At 41.2% G+C, this 24028-nt stretch overlaps 1 protein-coding gene across 5 annotated transcripts in view; it reads right to left on the reverse strand.

Moving 5' to 3' along the window:
- Tenm2 (teneurin transmembrane protein 2) overlaps positions 1–24028 on the reverse strand; it is a 1226262-nt gene that overhangs the window by 925658 nt on the left and 276576 nt on the right. For all 5 annotated transcript variants that reach the window (XM_087569430.1, XM_087569433.1, XM_087569431.1 and 2 more), the window contains 1 exon segment: positions 8060–8361. In XM_087569430.1, coding sequence (XP_087425556.1) covers positions 8060–8285 — 226 coding nt within the window. In that variant the 5' untranslated portion in view covers positions 8286–8361.

Consider the following 24028-nt stretch of genomic DNA (forward strand, 5'->3'; position numbering starts at 1 on the left):
CAGCAGAGATTTATGACTAACGGAGAGCTGACTTGAGGTTGAGTGGGGAGGAAGGCAGCTCATGCTGGAGGAATACTGAGTCCCTTGGAAGAGTGAGAGTTTGGCCGTGGCAGCGAAGCAGAAGCTTGTGAGGTACGCATGCCAATGAAGGTGCTCATGGAACGAACGAGAACAAGCATTCATTCCGGCAGACACAACAGCCCCCCTCCCACCGCATCTCTCGGGATGCTTCCAGGATTGCCAGAGCTGAAAATTAAATTATAAGCCTCAAACATGACATTGAAAATGGAATGTTTCCTCTAACACTATCAATAGGATGACACATCTGTTGGAGGGGCAGCACCAACCCTGGACCAAGCCTGCAAATTGTGATGAGGCAGATGCTGGCTACTGCCCCATCTCTCGCTGCGCGTATTTCCTCAAGTTTCCAGTGAGAAAGCTGTACTACTGCTGAGTATATATACTCTGAAGTCTTCCGTATGTATAGCAAAGGAGGTCCTTACAGAGGTCCACTGCAAGCTGTGGCAGCAGCCTAGAGGAATGGTAGTATTACTCTGTCATAAGCACCCAGAGACAAAGATTGGAGACTGTAGTTCAAGACGTAAGCACCGTGCCCTGCTACAGAAAGCATTCATGCTGGCTTTTTATCTTATGATATGGTGTTGCCAGGCTGGAGAGGCAGCTGGACAAACAGACAGGCAATAGTGTCTGTTTCTGTGCTTCAAAGCATACTCATTAGAAGGGGCAATGAGCCATTAGTCAAAAAAAATCCCTTTCAGTTATAAGTAAAAGCAGATCAGCTTAGATCACTTTGCTTAGCTCCTATTCCTAGAGAGTCTCAGTAAGGAGAGTCCACGTCATCTAAGTCACTCTGAGATAACAACACAACAATAACCCAAAAAGGCTAGAGGTCGGGAACGAGGGATGGTTGGGGAGGGGCAACACCCTTATAGAATAAGGGGGGGGATGAGATGGGGGAATAGCATTTGAAATGTAAGTAAAAATCTCCAATTAAAAAATAAAAGCTAGGTGAATAAGGAAGGCACAAATGTCACCGAAGAGAAAGCCCACAGTTGAAGCCTCTTGGTGTGAATAGGTTTGGAATAGGCAGAGATTTTGAGATTTTGTTATTCTTCAAGGAAGGGAATAGAAGAGAACATAAGAGCATTTAATTACACACTCTCTCTCTCTCTCTCTCTCTCTCTCTCTCTCTCTCTCTCTCTGACTGTACCGCTATATCTGAAGCACTTGAGATCCCGGACTAAAGGGCTTTGACCTTTTAGGCAAATGTTATATCTGGGAGCCCTGGGTTTTGCCTTTCAACATCCTACATCAATGTACATGTTAAACAAAACACTTTGGAGGCAAACACGACCCCGCATCAATAACATTTGTGACTTCCGTTTTAGGAGATTAAAAATCAAGGCTATTCTACTTATTGAGATAGGAAATGAAACTGATAGAAGTGAAACAGAACCAGACAGAGCGTGCGAAGGATCACGGGGCTATTCCAGCCCCCCACCAAGGTTCTTTTCTTCTTCCCTCGTTTTTTGATTGTATGAGCCCTCATGGGATCTCCTTATTTTTTGACACATTTTGTCAAGGTGATCACACCAAGTCCCGGGAGATTATTAACTATCAAGTTCTACATCTCTCTATGGCTCAAGCTTCTCTCCAGGATATCAAAAAATTGTTCAGATAACGGCCTGTTAGACATCATCACTTGCATGGTGTAAGAACAGCTTGAGTTCAAAGAGTCACAGTCTCACAAAACATCTTAACCGGCGAGCGAGTTCATCTTCTGTTTTCAAGCCCTGGGGATTAACACCAGCAAAGCCAGAGTGAGAAGAATTGGGAGCAGCAACATCTCCAGCTCTCCTCAAAGCCTCACCTGCTTGTCCAAGGCCAGCACTTGCAAGAAGGTCTTGTTATTCCATGTATACTTATCTTTCTCATTAAAGTTACAAGCCAGCAGAGCGAAAGCTCACTTGTACTCACATTTACACACACACACACACACACACACACACACACACACACACACACACACGTTTCTGCTCTCAAGTAGTTTTGGTTTATGTAGCACGTGGCAGAGAGCAGACAATAGTCTTTGTTTTTAACAATGGAGCACACCTAATACCGTCTTTCTCATGGCTTTCCTTGCTATAGATCTACTTCCGGTATTCTGCCTATGCTCTTGGTCTCGACATAGGCTGGGATCTAATATGATGGAGGAATGTATTCCAAACACTGAAAACATTCTACTTTTACATGAAGGTTCATGTCTTGCCATTCCAGAAGAATTTGGATAAGCAGTCGTGCCCTTCTGCTTCTGGGGTTATTGACAAGCACTGACCTTTCCAGGTCCTTAAGTAAATGCAGCGTTTTCCTGACAGGTGGAGAGAGCAGCCATTGCCCCAGAGTCCCTGAACGATAGATTTGTCCCCACTTACTCAACACCCTGAAACCCCAACAGCACCAGCCCTCCCTGTGATCCCAGTTTGGGCCACAAGGTTTGTGCACTTAAACACATACTCTCCAAACTTACGCTCCAGCAGTCCTGTGTTCCTGGAACATTCTCTGTAAACAGAAACCAACCCAGCCTTCCTAGAATATCTCTAAAGTTCATTTCCCCTACCTCTCCCACTCTTCCATCTCCACATTCAGCTAACCTTGAGTGCTTCCAGCCCTCGGGACAACCAAACACTGTTACTGCTACCCTTTGCATCTGGTTTTGTGGGGGTTTGTTTGTTTAGTAAAACAAACCTCCTAGACGTCCCATCTCTTCCTTGATGCTCAAGTATGGGCACAGAGGTCAGGGTTGGGCAGAGACCACATCTGATGTATACCTTTAGCATGGTGTCTCTTCAACTATCCTAAGTTTTCCTTTGCATAGGGCTTATCCTAATATGTCTAATTATATATAATCTATCACATATATTGCCTTTTTAAAACTGCCAGCTTTTGTGAGCCAGGATTTTTAAAGTTTTAGTCATTGTTTTTTTTTCCCACAAAAATTACTGATTTGTCTTATCATCATCAGCATCACCATCATAATCATCATCATGCAATAGGGAGAGATCATGGAGGCTTCCTCACAGAATTCCTCAGATCTGGTAAGATGCCAAGACAACCAAAGAAGACAGATTCTGTGCTATTCTCTGCTGAGTTATGAAAAGAAAAGAAGTATCACCTAGAGGTGACAGAATATGTTGAAAGCAATCTTTCGAAGGCATATTTTAGTCTTGTGAATAGTAACCAAACCCTGTAACCTCATTGAAACCTAAAGGTTGTTCTGTACAATTAGAGTGCTGGGCTTTTCCAAACTGGACCTTTCAGCTATTGTTTTAGGATATTCCAGAAAGGTACCTGGAGAGATTTGTGGACAGCGATGCTTACAGGTTTCCAGTGAATCCAAGATATTCAAAGTACCTTTACTGTGTAATGTCAGCTGAACCAAGACAAATAAGTCTCTGGAGCTTGCTGGTGGATCCTGAATTTCTGGTTCATTAACATGAGCTACATTGATGTTACACCAAAGTACACAGATCAAAATTTATTGCACAAATTATTTTAAAGATATCAGAAGTGAGAATATAGTTTATAAAATACTCAGATAAACTTAGCTTAAAATGTGTATGTATGTGTTTACACATTTGCAAAGCACATTGAAGTGTTAGTGGCATATACTGCCTCCTATTTATTTATTTATTTATTTACTTATTTTAGAACTTATGAAAGCAAAATTTCAAATACCCAGTTTTACCTAATTCTTCATTTAACCCCAACACAAACAGTTTGAGATACATAGAAAAACTAAATCATGGCCCCCTCTCAAGAGAGTTGAACTGCTAGCTAGAAGGAAAGGCTCTTTGAGGAATGGAAGCCAGGGTGAATCTTTTTTTTTTCTTTTTTTCGGAGCTGGGGACTGAACTCAGGGCCTTAAGCTTGTTAGGCAAGCGCTCTACCACTGAGCTAAATCCCCAACCCCACAGGGTGAATCTTTTGGTCCCCTGGGCACTGCTTGACACAGAAGGCAGCCAGTTCTGCTTATGTAACCAATGTTTCTTGGTTACCATTTCGGGTTGAAAGGTTGGACAACAGGTGATGAGTACAAGGACTGGCAGGGAAGCTTTGCTAGATGCTCTCCTATGGCTCATCCAGTATAAATGGTACTGGAGAAAGGAGCAATGCCAGGACGTTTAAAAGAGTGGTTCATATGGAATAGAATTGCACAACAGGGTTACCAACCATGTGGGCTGGGGCTTGGGGCAGTAATGATTAAGAAAAAATTTAAAGCATATATCCAAAAAGTCTTGGAAATAGAAGGTCAAACCACTTTCCCACCAGCTTTTAAAAGTTTAACCATTTGTTTTTTGTTTGTTCGTTGGCTCAAACATAGCTCTTGAATGTGACTCACTATATGTGAAACCTGTCTCCACTTCTGATGCGCCCGACCTTAGATAATTCATTTAATTCTTCCACGACTTAGTTTTCATATATATACATATATATGTATATATGTATGTATATGTGTGTATGTATATATGTGTGTGTATATATGTGTGTATATGTGTGTATGTATATATATATGTGTGTGTGTGTGTGTGTGTGTGTGTATGTGTGTAAATATGTATCTCAAAAGGAACTCACAACAACAGCCACCTCACAACATTATTATGAGCCCTGAGTTTACACAAACCAAATGTTTGGACTGGCACTTAGCACAATGCACTCAAGGACTGGGAGAATTCTTTTCATCCTGTCGCCGCAGAGGATGAGCTCACGCAATGCACTCTTCCTTGGGAAGCACAGAATGCAAGCAAGAGGCACAGCCACCCAGAGGGGCAGAAGCCGGAGGAACGCAGGGCTGACTCCCAAGGCTCCTAAGCCACGCAGAACAGCAGCACATCACACCTCTCTGCACCCTAATGTCACTCTCGAAAAAACAAAACAACAACAACAAAAAGAAAAGCAACGACAACAACAACAAAAAGCTCATGCGACCTGCCTGGGAACTTGCCTGACCTCCATATTTAAAGTAGAGGCTCTTTCCTGAGAGGCCACGGGGCTTGGTGCCACCAGGCTGCTGCTTGGTCCTGTCATGCATGTTCACTCCAGGTCCACTTGAATGCTATTTAGTGGAGGATTAGTCGTTTACTAATTACCAATTACACCAGTGGCTCCAAGACCTAAGGTCAGCCATTTTCCTCCTCCACACCAGCAGAATGCGCCACAGTGGAGGCCACACCGGTAATTTACAGGTCTCTACTTTAGAGAAGAGACCACACTAGAGAAAGGCGGGGAAGGGATCTGTGCTGAGAGTACGGCAGGAGTTGGTCGACAGGAGCTTCCGGTACTTTCCCTCGTGATGCTTAGCCCCTTTCTACCGCCAGAATATCATCTGTACTCTTGTTAGATCCTGCGGCAGGCTGGCGTGGGTACCTGGATCAGGTAGGACCCTGGTCCCCCCATCATTTTTCTAGGGTGGCAATTCTTTTCTACCTGGAGAGTCCTCCACGCGTGTTTGTCAGACTCGCTTGTATGTGAGGAGGATGTTTGTTTTATGCTCAGTGTCCTGGGTTTTAACGAAGCAGGGCACAGGAGTTGATCCTGCCAAGATCCCCGCTCATGGACCTCTAGGCTAATAAGTACTGAGATGATCTTGCACTTTGATTTCATGAATAAGAAAGTAAACTGCAAAATGCATGACATTTAAAAAATGATTGTTATTACCGAGTATCAAGTTTATTTTAACCCTCTCTGTGGTGGTTCAGTCTTGAGCTGCGTGTGCCACACGCCAGATTGTATCTCCAGATACTCCCCTCCTTAAATATGCGCTTATTTACTTCCTGCAGAGTTCAATTTTAGAACCCATCAAAGTAGATCCACTCAGCCTCCGACTCCATTTTCATGCATAAATTCATAGATGCCTTCAGAAGGAATTGCACTTACATATGCAAATACTTCCCGATGCCTTCTCATTTCTACTTTTGGACTGCACAGTTTTTAATTCATGCAAACACATTACGCAAACAAATATGGACCCAATAACAACACACGGCATGTGCAAATTGCTAATTGCAAAGCCACGAGCTTGATACGGCCAAGCTACTTCTGTTATTATCAATGGCGGAGGGGCACGTGACGAGACGAGGGTGAGGAGAAGCACGTTTGAAAGTAAAATTCCGGCACCTGATTTTGTGGGGGTGTAAATATTAATAAGGGGGAAAAGGCGACAAGCAAATCCTGGGTTCAACAATAATCTGGAAGCCGCAACTTAGTGCCTGATCTGGAAGCCAGGGCCTGCCTTTGATGGGGGTTAGGAACAAGAGCGTGTATTTCAGCCTAGGATTACAGGAAGGAAAACTGTAGCACAAAAAAACCCCAAAAACTATGACAGGAAAGGAGAGCTTTCAACTGCGATGCATGTATGTTGCCTTTTCGGATGTCTCACTTTGTTTTAGTGATGCCGTGGACATCCTAGCTTCTCCATGGTGATGTGTGCCCTCCGCTCACTAATTAAACTAGGTCTCCTTACTTTTTCCCCATCCACTGCCCACTGTCCACTACGTGGGGTCAGGCATAAGCTTAATGAAATAAACCACATGTTAAAGTTGCTCACAGATCGAAGGCAATCAAGCCAGAGCGAGCATCAGACAGCCCTGTTTTCTCCGGGAATATCAGTACATTTCATTTTCAGGAGGACGGTGCAAAGAAAGTAAGACTAAAGATCAAATTAAAAATTGTCTCCTACAAAGGGCTACGATGACAACAAAAGCGATTTTAACTGCTTATTGATTTCTTTAAAAACATTTTGTTAAATATTAACAGGAGTTCAGTAAAAATGGGAATATTTAAGTTGTTTCAGAACAACATCTGACCTGAACTTCTATAAATCTCGAGCGCTATGCTACTTAATTAGATACGAGAGTATTTTCTATAGAATAAAAAAAAGGTAAAAAGTAAGGAAGCCAAGAAGCCAGGAATGGAATCCCATGTGTAGGTATCTCCTTAGGAATTAAATTCATTCCGGGGTATTTACTGCTGAGGACTCAGAAAAAAGAAATAAAGAAACAGTGTTAGAAAACAAATGATGCACTAACCCAGCTGGACAGGGCTGAGCCCCTGGGTGCTGGCTGTGTGACCCTGCCTAGTGCAGCCACTGCGCTTGCGCATTCTCTTGTAGTTTTGCTGAGCCATTAACGTGGCCGGTGCATGCTCGGCTGGTATTCGAGAAAAAGGCACAGAGCAAGTGCGACTTACACTCTGAACTCCGCAGTGCTCAGCCTCACTTCACGGGCCTAGACAAGTAACCACGGGATTCGACACGATACTGGACACGAAGAGAAAGCCAACTGTTTGTGACTCAGAGAGAAGTCTTCCTAAATAAACCAAGATGTTGCAATAAAAGGGAGGTTTGGCGCATAGGAAACGGAGATCTGCATGGGTAGAATTGTATTTAAGTGTTAATGTTTTTCACTTACAATCTTAAACGTGGAAATAAGAACACAGGAATCAGAATTAGCATCACATTGTGCGTTCATGCCTGTGTGTGTTATAATTTACTATGTTTTGCCAGAACGTTCTCATGTCTTTTAATATGTATGTGATTTATTCAAAGTGAATATAATTGAGTGGAGGAGTCAAAACGAGCTCTCAGAGGTTTGGAGTAAGCTTCAAAAAAAAAAAAAAAAAAAAAAAAAAAAAAAAAAAAAAAAAACGGTGTGAAAGCCTCAGACGAAACAGCCAGAAAGTTTCCATTGTCTCAGGAATACTTGCCTTTTATGAAGGCAAGGACCTGTTTCTAGGTACATCTTAGGAAACTCTGTGAAAGCACCTTCCACATTGCTGAGCAAAATAGCATCCATGATAAAAAAAGGGAACTTTTCACCCGCGAGAGTTAGACAGGGCAAATATTTGTTTGTAACTAAGAGTTCTGTAGTTGCTTACACTTCCGTCGCCACCATGAAACAGGGCAGGACAGGAATGGGGCTGAATCCGAAAGGGTTGGGCAGAGCTAGGCTGTGAGCCTATCAAGCGGGGCGGATCTGCCTACCTTGTCTAGAAAACTCATCGGACTCCCGGTGCACCAGGTCTGTGACTCGGTTTCCATAGTGCATTCTGCTGTCATGGTCATAAGCCTTCAGGGTCTCACTGGAACTGTAGGACTTCTGCGTGGGCACACGGCAGTCCTCACTGTCCAGAGAGGAGCTGGTGTAGCGACACTCCTTGCCACACCGTCCCCTGGTCAAAGAGCGATGTCGCCGATCCTTCACATCCATTATTGCAGATGAAATGGAACTCCGCGACTTTCAGAAAAGGGGAGGCTGGAGTTGTGGCACCTGTCACTTTACCCACCTAGAAGCATAAAAATAAAAATAGATAATTAAGTAAATAAATGACTGTGATTACAAGCAGTGCAGACTTTAGTTCTGACTTACGTGGAAACATAGATGGGAAACTGGCAGGCCTATACACCTCCTTTGGGAAAAGCTTACCATATACTTAAACCATCAGTCTACATGCAGCTCTAGACAATGCATTCATTTTCTTACTGTCTAATTTTATAGATTTGGGGGAAAAGTAATAACAGGAAGCCCCATCTCCTGATTGCGTGTGCACAAATGACACGGTCATTCTGTTGCTGGAGTGGGAGATCTAGTTACGAAGTCAATCAAAGCCAAGTTGAGTTTGCTCTTGTTTATTGTGAGATTTTTTTGTTTGTTTTCTGGTTTCCTTCCTTCCTTCCTTCCTTCCTTCCTTCCTTCCTTCCTTCCTCCCTCCCTCACTCCTTTCTTTCTTTCTCTCTCTCTCTCTCCCTTCCTTCCTTCTTTCCTTTCTTCCTCCCTCCCTTCTTTCTTTCTCTCTCTCTCTCTCCCCCTTCCTTTCTTCCTTTCTTCCTTCCTTTCTTTCTTTCTTTCTTTCTTTCTTTCTTTCTTTCTTTCTTTCTTTCTTTCTTTTTCTGTATGGAAGGATTAGCGAGAAAATAAGTACCCAAACAGGAAGATATGTGGGAAGAAGAAAGGAAGATAAGGGGAGAGAAGAACAGAAGGAAAGAAAAGAGCGAAGTCCTAGTGGCCATTTAGAAATAGTAATGGTTTGCTGCGATACCAGGTTATTCGACCAATGTTTAATCAATGTGATGGGCCAGGGGAATAATCATATAAGGTGCTGATGATATGCAAATTATCTTCTGCTGATCTCTCTCTCTCTCTCTCCCTCCCTCCCCCCCCTCTCTCTGTGTGTGTGTGTGTGTGTGTGTACATTCTTTAGTGAGTATGGGTGCAATTTCACATGTGCAATACTTGCCCCGGTCAGAGGACAGCCTTGGGTGCTGAGCCCTCTTGTTCTTTTCTCTGTTGTGTACCCCAGGTTAGCTGGCCCACAGGCATCTGGGTCTTCGCCTGGCTCTCCCTCCTATCGAGTAGAGCCCTGGGACTCTATGTGAGGGTGCTACAGTGTCCCACTTTTCACAGGGATTTCCTTGGGATTTGGGCTCAGGTTCTCATGTTTGCAAAGTTAGTACTTTCCCTATCGAGACATCTCCTCAGTCCACCCCTGGTTTCTTCCGTCAGCCTTCAGCCAACGACAATCAGTGTTTCCTCTTAGGAGATCTGTATCTGATAATAGCCGGGCATTTCTTCCCAGTGACCGGTCAACAAGAGGACTTACTGAGAGATGTGTACCCTGCAGAACCACCTGTTCATTAACCTAAATGTCCACTGCCCCTCTCAGTGACAGGATGCCTACTACACAAAGGGGGAACAATGTGGAGCTGTGCGTCTGATATAGGGAAGTGGATAGGAAGGAACGTTTCTGACATATCAACTGCTCTTTGGCTTCACAGGGTATGCCAGACATCACTCAGAAAACACCAACCTTCTGCTTAGCAAATCATGACAAAAAGACTTAGGTGCTCCAGAACTCCAAATTTCCTCGCTGCTTTCATTTGCCATATGAAATAGCATGGGCCCCAGAACCAGGGCCCGGATAGAACAGATCAACAGCGATTTTAATTAAAGTGGAAAATACAACCCAGAACCAGGGTAATGGTTTTTGTGCAGGCCACTGTTGCTCATGTCTCCTCAGTGTGTCAGGAACTGCTTGGGAAAACAGATCTGTAGTTCTCAAGCCCTCTGCTCTTCACTGGCTATTTAGACACTGAAGTGGGACATCTCTATGTACAAAAGGGCTAAGCCGCCTGCATACGAGGACAGACAGACCTAGCCAGAGGTCTAGAAATGAAGTCATTCTGCCTTTCTCTTTTCACACAGAGATCTCTTATCTCCAGGATCCTCCCAAACAAACCATTCCTATACATTATCAACCCTTGCTCGAAAAGTAGAAAATTCTGTTTAATAATTGGGAAGAATAAAAAGAGCGCACACTTGTTACAAAGCCCAAGAAGAACGATGATTTTTTGACACAGTTGCTTAGATAATAAACCATATAGTTTCCTGATGTCATTAGTTCCTCAGTCAGCAGGTTGAGAAACACCACTGAGAGTTACGCGCAAGACCTCAGGACCTTTGCAAAGGACACGATACCGGCATGGAAAATTGTATTGCTATAATCAATTCAATTATCATTATATTGATGCAGTTTCCAGAGGCCAAAGCCCCTTGTCCTTAATGTTGGCATGATTTTAGAATCCATGCATAGTCTCTACTGGGGTGTGTGGTCATCAAAGTGTGGTAGATGGCCAATCTAATCATGGCCACTCACTAGCCAATGACCTTGTCTAAAATAATGTGTAGCCCTTGTAATTTGGTTTATCAGTCATTCAAAAATGGAAAAAAAATCACAGCATCTTCTTCACAGAGATCTCATAAAATTTAAAGCAGCATTATTATAGAATATTTCCCAATGTGGTATCTAGAATGTGACAAACAGCGCAATGACAGCATGTGCTTTATTCTCCTGATTATTAAAATCTCATGTTTGTTATGTAGTTAGAGTCTTGCATAAGACAGTGTGGAAAGAGGGTAGACGATGTCAAGAAACTACTGTTCTTGTTCAGGCCAATGCTTAAACTAGACACTGATCAATGAATCCCTCGGACCCTGGTGTAGAAAAAAAACCAACGCTACAGAGTCACAGGTGGTTTGAAAGATGAAGGTTATTGGTCGACTTTTATAATTTGCTTCTGTTTTGTTTCACTGCTTAGTTTTTTTTTCCTGTTAATATTAACGTAGCAGATCTGTTCCTCGCTGCTTTGTGATTGTGTCTCAAAGGCTCTCTCTTGCTCTCGCTATGTATGTGTATATTTGTACAAGTTTTTAGTTTATTTTGTAAAACCTGCCCAGAGTGGGAGGCTAAATGTTCGTCACTTGTTAGCAAAGTGTATGGACTTTGGGTTTAGACATCTCTATTTCTGCCTTAGGCGAGCATTGTCCTTTCGCTAACACATTCCCTTTTCTCAGCTCACTATTATTGAACTGAGCTTGCCAGCAGTGCTCCTGGGTAAGTGATAGAAATTTACACGCAAAATTAGTGACATTTTAGGGGAGCTGGATGTCTTAAGGAAGTGGGCAAAGTGCATACACTACCAGCAAATGAATGCTTTCTTTTTGCCTTCAGCTGCAAATTTAAAAATTGTCAATATGAGAAACAACAAAGCGAGAGAAAGTATATTAAAATCTGAATCCCTGGCTTCTCTTTTAAGAGTCAGAGGTCAGGAGAAGGCTTCTAGATAGATGAGACATATATGTATGTTTCCTGATTCTCCTCATAAAGTATGAATGAAAATAATCAACCCAACCTCCGTAAAACAAGTGCAAGAAGAACCTGAATGGAGTAAAGAAAAATACACCCAGGTGCCAACCTACCAACCATGAAACAGTACAATCTCTTTTTGCCATGCATTTTCAGACTCGTAGGGAAGGAAGATAACATTCTCCAAAACAAAAATGCCAAAAGAAAAAGAAAAAGGAAAAACTGGCAGAGTTAAGTCAGTTCCTTATCCTCTACCAAAGATTATGGAAAGTTCATCTAATTAAAAAAAGAAAGACTTTACATTTCAGTTATCCTACTGAGGCAACCCAGTGGTATGGGAAGTGGGCAATATTCTCATTTCTACCTTCAGCAGGGAGTCATGATACCATGTCAGTGAAGCATTTCTCTTGAAACAAAATGGTTCCAAAAAAGGCCAATGCAGTGGTTTAAATTGGTTTGGCCCCCATTGGTTTGCCTGTGAATGCTTGGCCCATAGGGAGTAGCAGTATTAGGAGGTTTGACCTGGTTGTAGGAAGTGTGTCACTGTATGGGTGGGAGTTGAGGTTTCTTATATATCCAGGCTATGCCCAATATGACATGTGATTTCCTCTTTGCTGCCTGAGAATCAAGAAGTAGAATTCTCTTTTCCTCCAGCACCATGTCTGCCTACATGATGCCGTGTTTCTCGCCATGATGATAATGGAAACTGAAACTGAAAGCCAGCCCCAATGAAATGTTTTCCTTCTTAAGAGTTGCTGTTGTTATGGTTATCTCTTCCCAGCAATGGAAATTCTAACATAGCCATAGAGTTCCAAGATTTTATCCATTTTAGGCTATAATGACGCTCATTTTTCCCAAAGGGAATCTGATCTTCCAAGTCCACAATACGGCACACTTCCCCACTGACTCCATACAGGGAGAGCTGTAGTAGAAAGTTGAGTGATCCACTATCCAGCAAGAACAGGGAATCTTTCTGCTCCTTGTAGCCTAACTAGATACCAAACATGAGGCAGCACCACGACCACTCTACCACAAACACCCAGAGACAATCAGAACAGGTCTGTATAGATACGACCCTGTATCACGACTTGCACCTTATAAGGAACCCTGACTTGTTAAAGTTAGTTTAGCAGTTATAAGGGAGAGAGTCTCTATTTTCTCACCAGAGCAGAGTCATAAGAAACCAAATTTATAGATTTATGTAAATATAGAAGGTTTAAATAACCTGATACCACTAACATCATAGAACAAAACACTCTGTCAGCATGGAAACCAGAATTATTTGTTACACAAAGAAGGCCTGCGTTAGATGAAAATAGAAATGCTACTCAGCTGAGATCAATGCCAAGATAACAGTGAATGAACCCCAAGTAAGGTATCTAAATGCATCCATATGCAGAGGGATCACATATACCACAGTCAAACTTCTGAAAAACGAGAGATGAAGAAAAGGCGCAAGAAAGCACTGAGGAAAAATGAAAAAACACTGTGGCTATAAGGCTAAAAGTTGAACGAACCTAGAATACTCTTTGAAACCATGATGAACGGAGAGTTACCACAGTCAATTTCAGGACATGAGGAAGTTCACCACACCACACTGTATTCAGTGAAGATACTTATTTAAAAGAAGGAGGAGCCAAGATAAATCCATGCAGAGATGTACAGTAGTCCATCACTAGGTGAGCAGATCTGAAAGTGTGGCTAAATTGTTCAGTAAAATATAAAGGATTCCATAAGAAGAAAAACCGGAGATAACCGGAAGGATAAGTGAACACAAGAAGCAAAAGTGTGCTGAATGAAACTTGCACCCTTCTTTTGAGGGCGCCAAATTCTTGTTAATGGTGGAAGAAAATATATCATCACTGATATGATTCTAAATATATTTTGAGGTTATATTTAAGAAATTAATGTAAAATTGGAAATAATAAAGGGATGTAAAGACAGCTAAACTTTCCACATATTACTCTGGATAATAAAATATAAATGAAGTAGACTGTGAGCATACACATACACACACACACATACACACACACACACATACACACACATATACACACACATACACACATACACACACATACACACATACACACACACATACACACACATACACACACATACACACACATACACACATACATACACACACATACACACATACATACACACATACACACACATACACACATACATACACACACGTACACACATACATACACACATACACACACATACACATACACACACATACACACACATACACACACATACACACACATACACACATATACACACACATACACCTACACATATACACACATACACACATACATACACACACACACACATATACACACATACACACACATACGTACACACATACACACACACATACACACACATACACACACACATACACACACACATACACACACACATACACATACACAATGACTATACAATCTGTCCAAAGCGATCAATTCAAGATCATTATAAATACATCAAAATCTAATTCTAAAGATTTACATAAAGCAGGAAGAAATCAAATTAAAAATATAGAAATGAAAGAATAAACAGAATATAAAAAATGCCAGACTCAGGCCCTAACCAAAGAATAAATATACTAAATATAAATGGTATTAATATATCAGTTAAAAGATAGAGACTAGATCAGCAAATTTTTAGTATATGTGCTGCTGAAGTGAGCACTAAGCAAATTTTTCAAATGTTCCAAATCTATACTGCTAATATGTCACTGCAACTATGAGATTGTGGGCATATTAAAAATATTTTAGCATACAAATATTAAAATAGAAGAATGACTATATTAATATTACATAAAATGGCCTTAATAGGTAAAGAGGATTTCCAGAGTCAGAGAAATCCATTCTATGATCAGACAAGGATCAATTTTCCAAACATATGGCAACTCTAAGTAAATGTGTGTTCAAAAGACAGAGCAAAATACATGCAGAAAAAAGAAAGGGAAGCACTTTCTAGTTCATCATAGGTAGGGGAAGGAAGCAAGGAAGCGAGGGAGGGAGGAAGGAAGCAAGGAAGCAAGGAGGAAGGAAGGAAGGAGAGAGGGAGGGAGGGAGGGAGGAAGGAAGGAGAGAGGGAGGGAGGGAGGAAGGAAGGAAGGAAGAAAGGAAGGAAGGAGGAGGGAAGGAGAATGAGGTTAAAGAAAAAAGTAATAATTTTTCTATTACCTAGCAGAATTCAGTAACTTATAAAAATATTGCACACTATGACAAGGAGGCTTATTCTGGGATGGGAACCGGAGCTGCGGCTGAAGCTCAGAGAATATGATCCACAATAGTAACAGGCTAAGGAGTTGTGATCGCGTGACAGTAGAAACCCGTGCAGAAAAGCCTCAAACAGAAGTCCGCCTCCACTTATAAGACCACACCCTCAAGAGCAAAAATAGACGGGGGGGGGGACTCCTTCGATTTGAACAAGAGCAACTGTGCACAAACTCATGATACTCAGCGGTAGCATAGTCCTTTGTTTCTAAGAATAAAGACAAGGCATTGGAAACCACTCTCCCCAGTCCCATCAGTGCCATGCTCTACCTTAGAGCCCGTGGATCAGAAAACAAAGGTCACGACAAGGACCATATTAGTAAATGGCGTAATAGTTGTACAAAACTTTATGAAAGTATAATAAAATCCTAGACTATGTGCAAGTGTTGCCAGTGTCACAGGAATCAAACTTAACATGAAGAAAACACTTGGGCTCCGACACTCTAGCAATGAGCACATGCGTCCTGGGAATCAAAACACAATGCTATTTACAATCCCCCAAAGTGCAATAGCGAGAACTAACAAGACAGACACAGACATTACGTTTTGAAACTGTATAAAGCAGGGTGAAAGAAATTAAATAAGTAATGTGTATCAGGTTACAGTTTGGAAGACAGAACAAAATAAAAACGGTTCTTCTCACGTCAATACATACATTGAAGGAAGCTCATATGGATTTGCAGAAGACACAGACGAGATTGTGGCAAATTTATGCTGATAGGCAGGGAAACTAGAAGGGTGTGAGCAGGCTCCGTTTACTCAAGTTAAACTTCAGGGATTTACAGCAATCGGTATTAAGGACATGGCAGATGGACAGAGACATTAACATACCAGAATCAAGAATCTGGGATCATATCCATGCAATATGTGTATCGGCTCTTTAAAGAAGATGCCAGCATCATTTGATAAAGAAAGGTCCTGTGGTAACAGAGGGAAGGTGGAGAGATCCCTACTAGAAAAACTCGCTTCTCTTTTCTCTCATTTTATTCAAAGAGCAACAGGATATGTATTAACAATCTAGAAGTGAAATACAGATGTTTTAGAAAAATTGAGAAACCTTGACACTGAAGAAAAGAATGAAATATGGCTTGAGACATTTTATCAAATATAGAGCTCTAAAAAGATAAGTTAATGTAGTTTAATCTCTTCCCAATTAACTTATTTTTTTAATCTGTAAGGAACGTGGTAAGGGGGCATAAAGAAAATCCGTAAGGGACCTGAGAGATGGTGTAGTAATTATGAGCCCATACTGCTCTTTCAGAAGACTTGAGGTCAGTAACCAGCATCCAAGTTAGGTGGCTCACAACTGTCTGTGACTCCTGCTCCAGGACAATTTGACATCTTTTTTCTGGCTTCTGCAGGCATATGTACACTACACACACAGAGACACACACGTGCAAACACACACACAACATGTATACACATATACACACATACATGCACACACATACACACAAACACACACAAATGCATATATGTGCAAATCAAATATTTGACAAAGGACAGATAATAGAATATATATATTCTTTAAATATTATATATAGTCTTCTAAAGATTATAAATTATAATAAATTTATAATTATAAATATAAACATGGAAACACACTCTTACCAGCCATGATAGAAAAGTAAATTAATACCAAAATGAGAGACCGCTACAGGCCTATCGTAGTCACTAACAGAAGAAAATTCCATTACATGTTGGCAAGACGTAGAAAATCTGTTCTCCCATACATGTCTGGCCCAGATGTTAAATCATTCACCCACTCTTAGCCATCTAGCAACAGTTTAACACCACCAAACACACTAAACAAGTAACTACCATGCAACCCTGCAGTTTCTCTCCTGGGCATTTATTTAAGAGAAAGGAAAATATATGCTCACACAGAAACCTGAACAAGAGTGTTTGTAGAATAGTGTTCATTTATAATAGTCTATAGCCAGACACAACCCAGATGTTCCTCCGTGGGTGACTGACTCAATACATTATGGTGAATCCCAAGACTGCGAATTCTGCTCAGCAATGAAGAGAAATATGTTATACGTACATGCAACGGTCAAGGAAAGAATGCATGTCAACTTTAGGGCTCCATTTATAAACATACGTCAAATGACAGAAGAAATTGCAGGCAAGTGCCCTCCAGGACTGGGTAGGATGTCAGAGCATGAGAGATGTATAACGTGAAGTTATGGGAGGACTTCAGGGGGAAGAAAAATGTAGATCTTGACTATTAAAACATCATTATATTTGTTATGATTTCGATACTGCAGTTTCCAAGATGCTGCTCTTGGTTGGAACCTAACCCGGGGTTCCATAATCTTAGGTGCTTTTGACCAAACAGGACTTTACAGCTGTAACAAAACAAAACAAAACAGCAAACAGAAAACCCAAAACCCAAAACCCAAAAACCAAACCGAAACAAACAACTACTCCCAAAGTTTATTAAAAGAAAATACCATTCAGTGCCGCATGCGAGCTCAAAACTTTGTCATAAAAATAAACACTAATTGTTTAAGATTAAGAAGAGTCACTCACAGTGGTAACTGATATATAGCTTCTGCTTCCTAAACTCATTGTTATGATCATTGCTTCATGCCTTTTCATTTTATTGCTTGTCTAATTGATGTGTTTGAACTAGTTGTTGATCTGTAGACTTGGTATTTGTAACATAGGTATGCAGGGAAAACACCAAACAAAATGGTTAGGAGCACCAAGAGGACTCGCAAAGAGTTAGTGTCTTCCAACCTACTTTTAAAAATAATTCTATAGTGAGAGGATTTAATTTTTACTCTCACTTCGGTTGCACGGCCAGCCTTTCATAAGGCACACTCACTGTCTACCATGGAGAAGCATTTTTAGCCCAGTGTCCTTGAGAGCTGAGGTCACCAATTCATGTGGCGAGATGCAAGTTTCCAGCCTGCTTCTAAAAAGTAATTAAAATTGCCTTGAAGCACTCAGAAAGATGGTAACCAAAATTATAAATCTTCTCCCCAAGCTTCCACCTCTCCCACCACTGACAAATGGCCGTCACTGGTTGCCTCTGCCTCTGCCAGCTCATTACTGCTATGCTGGGGCTTGATTCTGTTACATTTCACATTTCCTCCCTTGAACGGTGCTCACACTGCTTTTTTTCATCAGATGCCTAAGTGGGTTCCATCACTTTAGCAGAACAGACTACGGAGATCTTGCCTGCGAGCCTTTGTCTAATTAACTAATCCTGTGAGCTGTAACACTGTTCACTATTAACTTTGCAGAATATCCTACTACTTAAGGGGCTTGACTTGTTAATCACTGACAGCCAGTTCCTCGCATGGGCATATGGTTGTTGGTACATAAGTGAGTATGTTTGTAGATGAGCGTATGAGGCAAGGCCTCTGCATGGACTGTTTAAACAGTTCTTCGTGTTGGAATGATGTCATGCTACTGATTGTTTATGCCTCCCTCAGTCTCATTTCACTTCTTGGGCTAAGGCTGGCCATTCTCTGCATGCTTGAGTGGTTTCTACTTTGTAACTGACATTAGACTTTTGGGGAGTACTGTAAGGAGAGATAACCACTGCCACATTTCAACTTAAATGAGAAGTCTATCAATTTTGATATTTTTTTTGGGGGGGAGGGTTGGGTGCTCTTTCTTCTCCATTTCAAACAAAGCATTGACAAAATTTAACTAGGAGCTATTTGCAGTGAGAACACACATAGCAAACTTCTTGTTTTCTAATTTGGGTTCATGTCTTATCTATCTTAGAATTGCAACTAAAAGTTCCATTAGATGAGCATATTTCTTTTTTTTAATCCCCACCCCAGATGACCATATTTCTAATAAGTATTTTATTATATTACACAAACACAAGCACGCACACATACACACACGCACATACACTATATATATATACATATATATATACATATATATATATATATATAATTCTGTATTGAGAGTTCAATCAGAGACCTCCTGTAGATAAAATGACTTCTTTCTGACCACATGTTAATTGGATGCCATCTTATTTTCAGGAGTATGGAAGGCACTTTTGCTTTAATAGCAAAAGGATAATGTCTTGCTTCTTTATCCTTTAGGTCCCTGCAAATTTTGCCTATCCTAAAGAAAAGAAAAAAAAAACTAAAAATTTCATTCTCAGAGTCCTTTTTCCTGTGTTTGAACTCCTCCACCTAAGCAGCTTCTGAAGGACTCAATAAAGCATCAATTGAAAGGCAATATAGAATCAATATATTAGAGAGAGGCAACCTGAGGTGCATTGTGGAATGTAGTACTGTTTGCCTCCTTCCGCCCCCCAGCAGGGGTGTGATGGATCATGAAAACCAGCTCCCTGCTATCGCCAGTGCCTTCTCTAAGTATCACGTAAGATCAATCTGAACAGAGATACACTCCGAAATGTTTAGAGACAGACTATCCTGTGACCTCTGAGTGGACCTAAGAAAATCTGCTTTAGAATCTACGAAGTGGAAGACAGCGGCCTGGTAATTTAATGCACTCGTAAATAAGAGGTCAAAGGCAATTTGCTTCCTGTTCCCCTGTGCCATTATATTGATATGTCTGGGGATAAAAAGCCAACTCTGGTTAATGTCCAGACCAACAAAGGATAAGCAAATTCACAATTGTGGTTTGCTCTTCAGCTACAGAGCACCATGGACCGCTGTTTAGACTCTATTAGGGTCCCGGGAGCCATGTACACGGAAAATGGTGAGCACATTGTCAGGGTCTGCTTGCTGTTCGTGGGTTTTAAGAATTGTTAAGAAAGCAAAGACCAAAGACGCCTCTCCATGCTTGCAGTCTTAACCAAAAGCATCCCCACAGTGACCGCTTGTATCCCACACATCCAGACACCCATCACAAGAATATAGATGGCCATATTTGTGTATATTCTTATTTGAGTAGTAATGAAAAGATGGCGGTCTATACCTGACTAGTATTTCATTAATTCTCATGCTTCTTTTCAAGTTCCAACTGTTTAATATTAAGCAAGTCAGGGTGGTTACACCTATGTAAACATTTATGATATGAAATGGGGAAGTTTACTGAAACCTTGGCCCTCTTGGCTACACACACACACACACACACACACACACACACACACACACACACACACTCCTGTCTGCTCCCCTCCCATTTTCCCAACGTGCCTCCTGAGAAGACGAGCTGAACAGATGGTTGTACCTTAGGCACTGGCTAAGTTACCGTAACTGGAAAAAGACAGGCCCTCCCTACTCCTTGCTGCCACGCAGAGCTCGCTCAGTGAGGCAGTAGAGCAAGCCATGAGCCTGCAGCCTCCAAAGCTAATGAAGGGAGGAACTGAACACCCTCTGCCCGGCTTGTCAAGCGTGCTCCTCTCTGTATACAAGACGGAGAGCAGCCATAGATAATGAGCGAGCACAGGGCTTTGGAGTAGAGGTTTCTTGGAAAATGTCAAAGACACTGTCAAGTTAACCTTCCATATCACGAATACCTGCAAAGTTCCAGGCTCTAACTCAAGTTCTTCACATAAGTTATCAATTAGGTACAAGTTACTCGCTTATACCACACACCCAAAGAGTGTTCACGCTAAGATCACTTATCTGATTCTAATGCCTACAGTGTCCAGGAATGGAGGTAGTCTTATACACTTTCTCAGATTTCTTTCAGTCAGTGAAATGTGCTTGTCCAAGCATTTCTTCCACCAGTTCATTGAACTTATCTCTTAAATGTGAGTAGCCACAGCCCAGTGGCAACGTACTCAGTACGGAAATGATCCCTTCAGTTGACTGACATGCGTAAGTCAGCCCCCTCAGGTAGGAAGAGTCCTAGAAAGAATGAGGGTTGTATCCTGAGGCAGAGACAAAGAATATTGGAGAGAGAAGGGTCTCAGTTTCCACTTTGGAAGAATGGGAGTAGCATGTTTAAATCGAAGTAACTGTGAAATTGCCAACTGCCTCCCTCAAAGAATGTCCAAATAGTAGATGTGCGAGCGCCAGCAGGTGTCACCATAGCCACCAGACTGTCCTCATCATCACTGCCAGTCATTAACGATATCATCTGGCAATGGGAAATAACAGCTGCCCATTATTGATTCTTGAGGCACAAGAACACACATACAAACTAATACACATTAGGTTGCTATTTCCCCAGCTTTGAAGGGTTGGTATTCTGGTGCTTTCTTAGCTTGGCAACACAGATGTTTGTAACTGTGGTTGTGTTTAACTCTCTCTGAGTGGAATAATTCCACTGTTGCTGAAAATTTTGAATTTGATGTGTCGTGTCCTGCGAGCATCTCATGATTGTGGTCCAATCGGACACATGTGCTCAGGTCATCATAGAGAGGTACCCCAAATGGCAAGGGAAAACTATGCGAAGGACAGTAGATGATTATCATTAACTTACTACCTGCTCAGAGATGCAGATTGGTCAGGGGAGTCTTTTGTTTAGTCAACCTAAACAATGGCTTTATAGAGAGAGGCTATGCAAAAGGATGATGGGTCTAAGTTACTGAATGTAAGAAAGAAGTGGAGACGTCCTAAGGGACGAGGTAAGTATGCATACAGGAATTCTGCAGTCTCTAGGGGAAGGAGGTCAAAGAGGTGCAACCAGACACAGAGGAAGAGGATGAGTGGAGAATAGTGACAGTCCTTAGAGACTTTCAGCGCTGAAGGCAATGTATTGAATGATGGAAATCCTTTGGGCTCCATCTCTAAGCAAGAAAGCATGGAGTGGGGCACAATTCATTTCATCATTTTCCTCTGTGTGAAGGCGTAGTCAATATTTTGTATTATTTTACTATTATAAGAAAGCAAATAGCATGCATTAAATCCTTGCTTCAATGATTACATGGTGCAGGAGCTGACAAGCAAAACGTAAAAAGAGTTCAAAATAAGCAAATCATTTGCTCTGTGCATAAGATGTTCTACGGAGAGCGGGGACCTTGTCTCTTGTTAGTAATCTATCGCTGCAGCTGCTAGCTCACCTAAAAAGCTTTGTAGAGATAACTATGTGCTTACGAGAAAGACAGAAAAATACTGGGAAATGTTTAAAAGGGTTTAGGTCTAAAGCTGCCACTTTCTTGGTGTCTAACTGCCCTGAATTGTCTCAAGTCTATTGTTAATTTGCAGGGTTTTCACTAGAATTTCCATGCTAATTTTTGGACATAGTACCTTCCTGCTTTGACAAAAAAATAAAAGGTAAGGATTCCCTTTCAAGGTAGCCTGTGCTTCCTTAAGACAAGAGCTAGTCAGCTGCTTAGATTTTTTTTTCCAAAAACGGAAATAGGTGGCTCCTTTTTTTTTTTTGAGTACTATTGCAAACACAAAGTTAGAATCAATCTAACTATAAGATAGTATATGTTAAAGCCTAGAACTATACGGAAGGTACCAATAAGACTTTTCTGTCATCACCCAGAGAATCTGTCTTTAGAATATCATGGAGTCCATTGCAACTAATCAACTCTATTATTAGCAGACAGTTAGCTCAGAGAATACTTGAATGAATCTGCCCATGTTTCAATAAAACTTTATTTATAAAGCTATGTGCCTTTATGTTCATACAGTGGTGAAGTTCTCAGTCTTGATCACTTTTATTTTAAAACACCCTGGGCCAGTCAGAGCAGAGGCTTATCATTGGTGCAAAGAATTTGAGACTCCTGAATGTTTAACTTTCAATAGGATGTCTATAGAACCCACTTTGAGGCTCAGGGAGCATAGTGAAATGTAAGAGATGGGAAGTCATACTATGAAGCACTGTCTGGTAGATATGACAAGACCATTGCCATCATGAACATACATCAGCTATGCCCATGTTCCTATGGCCCTTCTACACGTATACATAAAGGCCACAATACTAGGATGGGGACTCATTGGGAAGAAAAAGGGTTATCATGTTGAGTGGAAGAGGGATATACTAAGGTAATAGGTCCTTAGTAAGAAGAAAATACATTGTATGCAAATACAAATTATGAAATGCATTAAAGAAAATAAACTAGTGGAAAATGAGCTTTCCTGTTAGGCTACAGTGTGTTAACACTTGCTGTTAATGAGACAGGGAGCAGTGAAAAGCAGAAAGTTCGAAAGTCTAGTTGATTGTAGGTACTGTGTGAAGGATGTATGACCAAGTCCTTACAGAAGTTGAAGCTCTCTGGGGTCCAAGCTGTGTTACGTTGCTGAATTAAACTGGGTGTCAGCGTGAATAGAGTAGCTAGACAACATGACTGGGAGAAGCAGTTTAGATTTAGGAAAGAATTCTGACCTGGAACTGATATACGTTCATCAGTTACAAGCCTAACTTGTGTGTCTCTTAACAAGATATATTTGTATTTAGCCACTCCTGTAACAAGCGTTTGAAACTTGACCTTTCTCAGTAATATGCATCTCATTCTTGCCTGACTGCGTCTGATAATTATTATTGTGACAATTATTTTCTGGCTTTGAGGTTTGTCAGTGTATATGAGACGCGGCAGTGACGGAATGAAATTACTTAATTTTTTTTTATGACTCATTCTCCTGTTCCAATGTCTCTATATTTTACTTGGTATTAGTGAGAAAGATGGTGCTGCTTATACCAAATGAACAAGCATGTTGACAGTTCAAGTTTAAGATGGGAAGAAAACATATACCGACAGAGTCTCGTTCTCACTCTTTTCGAAATAGGTCCTTTTTGAAAAAAAACAGGAGAAAGAATTTTCGTGGTGGCTTAAGAGTCCATGTCTATAAACCCAGGTGAGAAGGACTCTTTGCAACTCGGGCTCACTTCAATGGTTCTACTTGCAATGTGAAAGAGGATATAAGAACATGTGTACCCAATAGAAAATTTTCTGCAAATTTAAAAATAACTCGATCACATCAATCTCAAAATTATCTACTTGGATCCTTGCATTTCCTAATGAGTCCTCAAGGTATAACATTATATTTTCTCAGCCATTAGCGCTGCCATTCACCAGAAACATAATACAGTAATCACTCAGAGGTTCAAGGAAATGAAAGTCTCTCACATTTGCCTACTGCCCTCTGTAGTCTAATATAGTATCG

This window comes from Rattus norvegicus, chromosome 10, assembly GCF_021556685.1.
Source record: "Rattus norvegicus strain SHRSP/BbbUtx chromosome 10, alternate assembly SHRSP_T2T, whole genome shotgun sequence".
NCBI lineage: Eukaryota > Metazoa > Chordata > Mammalia > Rodentia > Muridae > Rattus > Rattus norvegicus.